Source organism: Siniperca chuatsi, linkage group LG19 (assembly GCF_020085105.1).
Source record: "Siniperca chuatsi isolate FFG_IHB_CAS linkage group LG19, ASM2008510v1, whole genome shotgun sequence".
Taxonomy (NCBI): domain Eukaryota; kingdom Metazoa; phylum Chordata; class Actinopteri; order Centrarchiformes; family Sinipercidae; genus Siniperca; species Siniperca chuatsi.
This window is the reverse complement of record NC_058060.1, coordinates 27109257-27118673: the sequence shown is the minus strand read 5'-3', so window position 1 is coordinate 27118673 and position 9417 is coordinate 27109257. Positions and strand designations below refer to the sequence as shown.

General features: G+C 44.0%; 1 protein-coding gene across 9 annotated transcripts in view; it reads left to right on the top strand.

Moving 5' to 3' along the window:
• The first annotated feature begins 1085 nt into the window (after positions 1–1085).
• The window catches only part of epb41l3a (erythrocyte membrane protein band 4.1-like 3a), a 34235-nt gene continuing 25903 nt past the window's right edge, over positions 1086–9417 (top strand). Inside the window, exons 1-9 of one of the 9 annotated variants that reach the window (XM_044176478.1) lie at positions 1086–1223; positions 5780–5859; positions 6331–6510; positions 7463–7567; positions 7652–7694; positions 8128–8203; positions 8467–8588; positions 8943–9039; positions 9147–9234. In XM_044176478.1, the coding sequence (XP_044032413.1) occupies positions 6457–6510; positions 7463–7567; positions 7652–7694; positions 8128–8203; positions 8467–8588; positions 8943–9039; positions 9147–9234 (585 nt within the window). In that variant the 5' untranslated portion in view covers positions 1086–1223; positions 5780–5859; positions 6331–6456. Of the gene's footprint in view, positions 1224–2100; positions 2448–5759; positions 5860–6330; positions 6511–7462; positions 7568–7651; positions 7695–8127; positions 8204–8466; positions 8589–8942; positions 9040–9146; positions 9235–9417 lie in introns of those variants that run through there. The other 8 variants (XM_044176477.1, XM_044176472.1, XM_044176474.1 and 5 more) reach the window with 8 other exon arrangements.

Here is a 9417-nt window from a genome sequence, read left to right as displayed (position 1 = left end):
CGTGTAAGTAAGTAATGTAACTAACGTTAGCTAGGTCGTGGGTTAGCTTAGCTAGGTCATGGGTTAGCAAACTGTCGCTACAGTTGCTGCTGCGAAGCTAACAGCCAGAGAGGACGAGACGGTTTCCCAGAGCCAGCACAGCAGCTCCAGACAGCGACGCTCACAACTCTCCTGCTGCTACAGCTAACATCACAACAACAGCAGATCCTGGCAAACTAGAAAGTCAGCTGAATGTCCGTGGGCAAGTCGTTTAACGTCACCTGACACACAGATCGTGGCTGAACAGTGCTGTGCGGCTCGGTCCGAGTCTCTCTGTGTGTTCACAGAGCCGGGGCTGAGTACGAACACCGGAGGGTTTCAGCGCTCACACTGAACGCACAGCTAGCGGACCGAGAGGAGAGATTTACTGAATTTGACAAAAAGACGTGTGTTGGATTAGAGTCGCTGACCCCGCCTTTAACAGCAGCCGAACCAGCAGTCAGCAGCTCCTGTCTGCAGTGGACCCGTGGACGGACAGACAGCTGTCTCTGGATCACTGTGAGACTGAAGGAAACTTAGAAACAGCAGGATTCTCAGGCAGGTTCTGCAGCCGCTTCTTCTCTGGTGTCTCAGTGGATTCATGAGGTTTATTCTGGACGGACGTCAGAGACGATGACGTCCTCTGGACGTGTGAGTCGCACTGAACGATTCAATGTGAGTTTCATGTCTGTGAGTTCAGACCTGACTGAGTTTGGACTCTGAGAAGGAGGGAAGTTTTGAAGCAAATTGACCTGACGCATCATTTCAGTAGACATTTAGTCTCTGTCCTGCTGACTGTCTGTTACAGACCGGGTCCCGTCGGGTCTCCAGGGTTAACACGTCGTCCTGAACGAGGAGTTAAATCACCGACGAGCAAAGTGAAGAATTCATTGTTTGTCCACCATTGCTGATCTAAACACTACAAATCCCACAATCCTCTGCAGGGAGCCTATCATGACTGAGTGACTCCACACAGCTGTAAGGACTGCCCCCAGCCTGTGATTGACAGCTGTGATGAGGGGGTAATCTGTGTGGGCGGGGCCTGATGTGTCAGAGTAAAAACCACTAATCCATCCAAACAACAGACCGGACAGAAGAGACAAAGACACACAGAGAGAGAGAGAGGAATAAAACCAACAGAAATCATTTTAAAGGAATTTAACCTTCATCATCTTCATCACTGAGACGTCTGAACACCTGCACAGGTAAAACATGTTCATATATAATGTCAGCTCGGTGTGTGTTTAGTTATTGTGTTGTATTGTTAGTGATGTCGCTGTTTCATGTCGTCTGAGCTGTCCTCCATCACCATCATCACCTTCATCATCATCATCATCATCATCATCTTCATCACGTGTTGGTCTCAGCTGAACCCTTTAATCAGTAAACATGTTTAACTGTTTCTACTCTTTACTCACTGATGTTTAACTGTATTTGTGTATTACAGCACACAGTCACTGGAGACCCTACCGAGGCCCTCGGGGGTCACAGGGGGAACTTTATTTAGGAGCTAGTTTTGCGTTTCCTCGGATCCAGAAACAGTTTCTGTCGATCTGTAGTTGTGTTCTTTGTGTGTAGCACGAAGGGCCTACAACTTACTTTTCACTGTGCAACCATGTGTTGGAAAAGGACAATGACCTTGATTCCTTAAAAACATTGATTTATTCTTTTTATTAGACTATTTATTCTAAACATTATTTATCATTTTTATGTTTCATGTTTGTTTTATGTCCAACATTTTCTCTCTGGACTTTTAAACATTGCTCGAGTCCATAACAAGAAAAATTACTTTTACTTTAATGGAGAAAATGGATACAGGTTGTTGGAAGTTTTACTGTGAATGTTTGTTCGAGAATAAAAAAAACTGGTCAGTTAATAAAAAAATTGATTTCTGTTGTTACAGTTCAAAGTAAATGATATATATATAAAAATATATAATACTCACATTAAGAATGAAATTAACATGTCTTCTTCCTCTTCTTTTTGTGTCTGGACTGGATCAATCACTTCCTGTCTCCAATTTACTGGTGAGTAACCCCACACACACACACACACACACACACACACACACACACAGCTGCTACCCGTCAATAAAACATATAACATGTAATGTAGTGCAGTAACAATATTGCTGTACTCTGTACCAGTACTTTAGTATGCAGCACTAATGTCATTAAACAGTGTCGTACATTATTACTGCTGCGTTAACTTTAACATCTGAAAACTAATTAAACAAACAGAAATAAAAATCGGATTTTTACGTCACATTCTCCGTCAGGTTTAAAACATCTGTCTCCGCACCGTGCGTCATGACGTCACCGCTCCGCCGCCGTGCGCTGTGTCGTAAAGAGACATGACGTAGTAAAAAAAAAAAAAAAAAAAGCGTCCTTTACCGGGAGGAAGAGGGCGAGCGTCCCGCACGAGGACAGGTAAAGATCTGCTGATGGTTTGATTTACAGGGGGGGTTTATTGATCACTGATAGAACTGATTATCAGTTTATTATCGATTATCGAAGAGAGAGAGAAAGAGAGAGAGTAAGAGCATCATTTCTGCTTCATCACACTGCAGCTCAGTGTGTGTGTGTGTGTGTGTGTGTGTGTGTGTGTGTGTGTGTGTGTGTGTGTGTGTGTGTGTGTGTGTGTGTGTGTGTGTGTGTGTGTGTGTGTGTGCGTGCCCGTGTGTGTGTGTTGCAGCGGGGTGTTTCCTGCTGCAGGACGACAAAGACTCAAACACTCCCGACCGGAAAAACTACCGCATCATGTCTCCGTTATAGATCTGTCTAATAGCTCGAATATCTGCAGAATATTGAATATTTCCACAGCATCCGTGATGTCAGATCACAGATCATGACTCATTCTAGTGATCAGCTGTAACGTCACTGTTTGTGACAATAGCAGATACATGTGATCAGATTTCATCTTCTACAGTAAATTCACATGTTACAGCATCACAGAGACACACTGAGATATTGTAACTCCACTAAATATATATATACACACACACACAACTAAAATAATATACATAATAATATAAAGTATATAATGTAACACCAGTAACTACAGCCCACAGATTACAGTATAATTACACTATGCATTTATAAATATTTTATATATACTGTACATATATGAATAGAGTATTTAGTGGGGATCTAAACTGGGATTAATATCACCTAAATTACACTTTAAGTCTTATTTGAATAACAAAGTACATAGTGTTACATATAATATATATATATATATATAAATAAAACAGTGTAATCATAGAGAAGCTGCAGATGTGTTCAGTGTTAATGTAGACTGGGATATCATCTGACTTTATTCATCCAGAAACACTGAAAATATTTTCTAACATTGAATGCCCCCCATGATATAGTCCAGCTCCCTCCTTCTCTGACCCACATCAAACATCATCCTCGTCTGTCTGCATCCAAACCAGATTACATCAGATTGTCTCTCAGCCCTAATCTCGCTCCCCCCCCCCGCGTTATCTGCTGCTTTTATTTATTTATTTTTATATACACACACACACACACACACACACACACACACACACACACAGCTGTGTTCAATTTTATACAGAAAACAACAGCTGCCGGTGTTTTGATGCTCATCACAACCTGTCGGCTTCATCAACAAGTGAATCACTCATCACAGAAAAATGAATAAGCGTGAACTTCATGCTGCTGCCGAGCCAGACAGTGCAAAAGTTAACGAGCTAACGTTACGGGCCGTTCTCGCATACAGACTCAAACTCTGGGACAGTGAACTAAACAGCTGGAAGTCTTTTTGTGGGCGACTCACACATTGAAGAATCTGAGGGAAAGTTCTGTCAAATGTGGGACATTAACATTAATTAATAGAAATTATAGATTAAATTTCATTTGTTTAGGATACAGGAGTACAGAGAAGATCAGTCTTAACCGCTCGGATGTTGTTTAAAAAAAAAAGGCCGAAAACAAATCTATTCTGTACTCCTCCACCATCATCCCTGTCCCCAATAAAGGACTTCACACCGACTACAGACCCGTCGCCCAGACCTCTGTGGTAATGAAGTCTTTTGAGCGCCTTGTGCAGTCTCACCTCAAATCCACCACAAACCCACTCCTGGACCCCCCGCAGTTTGCCTACAGAGCCAACAGGTCTGTAGACGATGCAGTAAACATGGCCATCCCCTTCATCCTCCAGCACCTGGACTCCTCAGGAACCTACGCCAGGATCCAGTTTGTGGATTTCACCTCCACCTTCAACACCATCATCGCGGCTCTGCTACAGGACAAACTTTCCCAGCTGAGTGCCCCTGACTCCACCTGCAGGTGGACCACAGGCTTCATGTCCGACAGGAGGCAGCATGTGAGACTGCGCAAACATGTCTCTGACTCCTGTACCATCAGCACCAGTTCCCCCAAGGCTGTGTTCTTTCCCCACTGCTCTTCTCTCTGTACACCAACAGCTGCACCTCCAGTCACCAATCTGTCAAGCTCCTGAAGTTTGCAGATGACACCACCCTGATTGGGCTAATCTCTGATGGGAATGAATCTGCCTACAGGTGGGAGACTGACCATCTGGTGACCTGGTGCAGCCAGAACAACCTGGAGCTCAACACTGTCAAAACAGTGGAGATGGTTGTGGATTACAAGAATTCAATTCAATTTTATTTATATAGTGCCAGAAGTTATCTCACTCCACTTTTCCTATAGAGCAGGTCTAGACCGAAATCTTTAAGAACCCAGTCCCACCCGCCCCCATCACCCTGTGTGACTACCCTGTTGACACTGTGGAGTCCTTCAGTTCCTGGGCACCATCATCACCCAGGACCTCAAGAAAGCCCAGCAGAGGATGTACTTCCTGCGGCAGCTGAAGTTCAACCTGCCAAAGACAATGATGGTGCACTTCTACACCGCCATCACTGAGTCCATCCTCACCTCCATCATCACCATCTGGTACGCTGCTGCCACCGCCAAGGACAAGGGCAGACTGCAGCGTATCATTCACTCCGCAGAGAAGGTGATTGGCTGCAGTCTACCATCCCTCCAGGACCCGTACTCCTCCAGGACCTGTAGGCCTCCAGGACCTGTAGACTTCCAGCACTCTGAGGCAAGCAGGAAAGATTGTGGCTGACCCCTCCCACCCTGGACACAAACTGTTTCAGACCACCCCCCCATAGTACAGTATATTCACTGTAAACTTTTGCACATTCCCATGTAAATATTTTGCACATTGCACAAACGGTCATTTAAATAACAGTCATATTATACATAATCTTTATTTTCTCACAATACCTTTTAATATTCTTTAATATCTTATTGTCAGTTTTATATTTATGATTCTTGACCTGTAGCACTTGTAGACTACTTAGTATTGTCTACTACTGTGAATGCAGCGTTACTGTAGCTCAGTTTAAGAAACATCAACTAAAAATGTTTGCATCAAAAACATGAGTTTTTTTTTCAAACTCTTTGAATCTACATGAATCACGCAGGTGCCGTATTTTTCAGTCAAAACAGAAAGCGTTGAAAGCTTTGTGATTTTCCACCTTCTTACCACAACAAATTAAATCAAACTTACCTTTTAGTTGCAGTGACGGAGGCTGGAATGATGAGTTTCCTGTTTCTGACAGCTTGTGAACGCAGCGTTTCCCTGATAGCCAATCATCTTCCAGCTCTGTGTCCTCTCCCACTTCAGGAGCCAATCGGCAGTATCTCCAGCTCTGACATCACATCATTAATCTCACTGTCTCTCAGGTGAATCACCATGACGACAGAGCCAGGTGAGCCACAGGAGGCCCAGCCCAAAGAGGCGGAGTCTTTCCCTGAAGCTGTCGCCCACTCCACACCTAAACAGGTAAAAAAAACACAAAGAAATAAATTATCAACAAACAGATTATCGTAGAAAAGGTTTCAGTCGTAGTCATCTGGACGCTGTTTTCAGAATCAAGACGTTTCGGCTCCCATCCGGAAGTCATTCTCAATTGTGAAAAAATGGAACGGGAACTCAGAAATTTAAGCTACTCTGAGTTACATAAGCCCCGCCCTCAGGAAGGAGTCTACCTGAGTATCTGTTGATTAGCTAGTTTCACCTGAAACTGACCTAATAGTTTCCATGATGGCCCAGTAATCAGTAATCAGGCCTGTTGTTTTCTGGCTGCACCTCCCTCATCACTGTTAAGTACCTGATTAGCATGTGATTGGCTTGACCACCGTGTTAATACACTGTGGTAAACTTTGGGCAGATTGAATCTCAGACCACCATTTCTGTTGGTTTCTGTTTATTAATCAGTAATGTAAAATGTGACATCACTTCCTGCGTCCCCAGGGAGGGGAGGGTGGGCTGTCCCAGAGCCAAGCTCAGAGCTCATTGGCCGAGGACTCGACGAGTCACCTGTCGTCGAGCAGTCGAATCGCTCGCTCTCCAGCCAGAAACCCGCTGAGCTTCAGGACGATGCAGACCAAAGTGACCCTGCTGGATGGCTCGCTGTTCACCTGCACTGTGGAGGTGAGACAGGTGGAGGGGAGACAGGTTGGGACAGGTGGAGGGAAGACATGTGAGACAGGTGTGCATGTGTGTGTGGATGTTGAGGCTTCTGTAAAAAGTAAGAAGGTAGAATACAAGACTTTCCATCACGTCTTTGATCAAACTGCTGCGGTGAGTTAAAGTTGATGTGTGAAACCACTGCTTATACTTCCTGCTTGTGCTTCACAATAAAAGCATTTTAATGTGAAGCTAGTGGTAGACCTTTACTGTGAAACAGGAAGTGTTGTCAATGATATTTGTGATTAGCTAATCATAGTTACCATAAATTTTCTCCATGTAGTTTTCCTAGAACTAGATTTAGACATTTTCTGCACTTTTTGTTGGGAGGGTTATTTTGAGTCTTTGTATTGACGTTTGATCTTTTGATCACACATCAACTTTACACATGGAAGAATGATCTTAATCAGGTGACGACAGAGAGATTTGTATATTTTAAATTTGGGAGAAAAGGATCACTGGTTTTGGATTGGTACTCTGTGTCAGTGGGACCTCAGGAGAAAAGTTTCTGAGGAGCGGGACTTTAAGTGAATAAAAATGCTTGTTCTCTCAACTGTACTGTGTGGATCAGAGATGTGGACCACCTACAGGACACACATCAGAGCCCTGCAAACACAAACTTTATCAAACACCACCTCACATGGACTGGCCAACAGTTAGACACCAGACTCATGTCTACACCAACAGATCCTCTACTCCATGGTTGCATTACAGGCACAAAGACACTCAAAACCACCATAGAGACACAAAAGACCTTAGGAGCACCATCGTACTTGACCCTGACTGTGTGCAGTAGCAACAATAAACTACATGTTACTTAAAAACAAAAGAATTTTTCCTTCATGTATATATTTATATACACGAGTAAAGTAACAAGTAAAACCCTTTAACCCTTTCCTCGGTTTCATGTGTGTAGAAACGTGCTCGCGGTCTGCAGCTGTTTGAGAAGGTTTGTGAACACATTAACCTGCTGGAGAGAGACTACTTCGCTTTGTCCTTCAGAGATGCAGACAACAACAAGGTACCCGTCTGTCTGTTTACTTGTCTGTCTGTTTGTCTGTCTGTTTGTCTGTCTGATCTCTGACCTTTTCCCTTTGTCTTGTAGAACTGGTTGGATCCGGCGAAGGAGATGAAGAAGCAGGTCAGAGGTCAGTAGCTCTGCCCCAAATCCCTAGTGGTTAGGGCATTATACGTTTGAGCCTGGTCAATTTTGGACACCAGATCCTGGTCCAGCAGAAAATACACTAACTGGTTAATAAATGGACTGTATAGCGCCTTTCTAGTCTTCCGACCACTCAAAGCGCTTCACACACTACATATCACATTCACACACTGATGGCAGGTGCCAACGGCTTATCAGTCCAAAGAAAGAAATCATTTTCACACCGAAGCACAGCCCTCAAGAGCAATTTGGGGTTCAGTATCGTGCCCAAGGACTCTTCGACATGTGGGCTGGGGGAAGCCGGATCGAACTGCTGACCTTCCGATTAGTGCATGACCTGCTCTACCACTAAGCCACAGCCGCCCCTTAGTTCAGGTTAACTGTCCGTTTGAAATGTTTCCCTCCTCTTTGTCTTTCAGGGGTTCCCTGGAACTTCTCCTTTAACGTCAAGTTTTACCCTCCTGACCCTGCCCAGCTCTCTGAGGACATCACCAGGTAGTTTCACTCAGATTGCTAATCGGAGTGTAAACAATGACTGGCACACGGAAGAGGAAGTCTAGGCCCGGATATCCATTATCTGGATATTCGCTTGCTACACCGGAAGCCCCGAAACATTGTCCGTTGCCCCCAGAGACTAAATCGTCAGACGATAGTCGATGGGTTTCGAGATTGATCAAAGCTCAACACTGTCATTCACATTTTGTTTGTACAGCTGAGAAAAGTGATGTCTTCCTGTCTGTCCAACTGTCTGTCTGCAGGTACTTCCTGTGTCTCCAGCTCAGACAAGATATAGTTTCTGGTCGTCTTCCATGTTCATTTGCGACTCACACAGTCCTCGGCTCCTACACCATCCAATCAGAGCTCGGAGACTACGATCCTGGTACTGTACTCTACTGCACTAATACCCTGCCATACCCTACTATACCCTGCCCAAATGTACTCTACTGGACTCTTCACTCTACTCCACGGTGCTCTACTGTACATTATTGTACTAAAGTTAAACTATGGAAGATTATCCCTGAAGCCCCTCATTTTTGTCTGCAGCTTTTGATCGTATATCACAGCCTTCTTCAGTGAATTGAACTTACTCAGGTGTCATCACATCAACTCAAAATTAAACTGTGATAACCGTGAGATACAAAATTTCCATTCTCTAGATAAGTCTTCTCTTCTTATCTGTCTGGTTCATATGACCTGTCGGTCTCAGACCACCTGTCCATCTCTGTATTTTCAGATGAGTGTGGTTCAGATTACATCAGTGAACTCTGTTTTGCTCCGAATCAAACAAAAGAAATGGAGGAGAAGATCATGGAGCTGCATAAAACATACAGGTTCTCACATATTAAATATGAAATAAAATGACATTTAAATGTTATAAGCAGTAACGCAAACCTAAACATACAAGCAGCTGTTAAAACGTGTGTGATTGTGTGTTTAGAGGAATGACACCGGCTGAAGCAGAGATGCACTTCCTGGAAAACGTAAAGAAACTTTCCATGTACGGAGTCGACCTTCATCACGCAAAGGTAAAACACACACACACGACACGATAATAACCTTTAAACAACAGATAAACAGAACATAATTTGGGGGGGGGGGTCCTAGATACTGAATATAGACAGGTCCATGTCCATGCTCTTCAGCCCCCTCTGTGCTGGTGGAGGCCTAAACCTCAATACTTTGTGGAAAATGTCTTTCTACAGATTTCG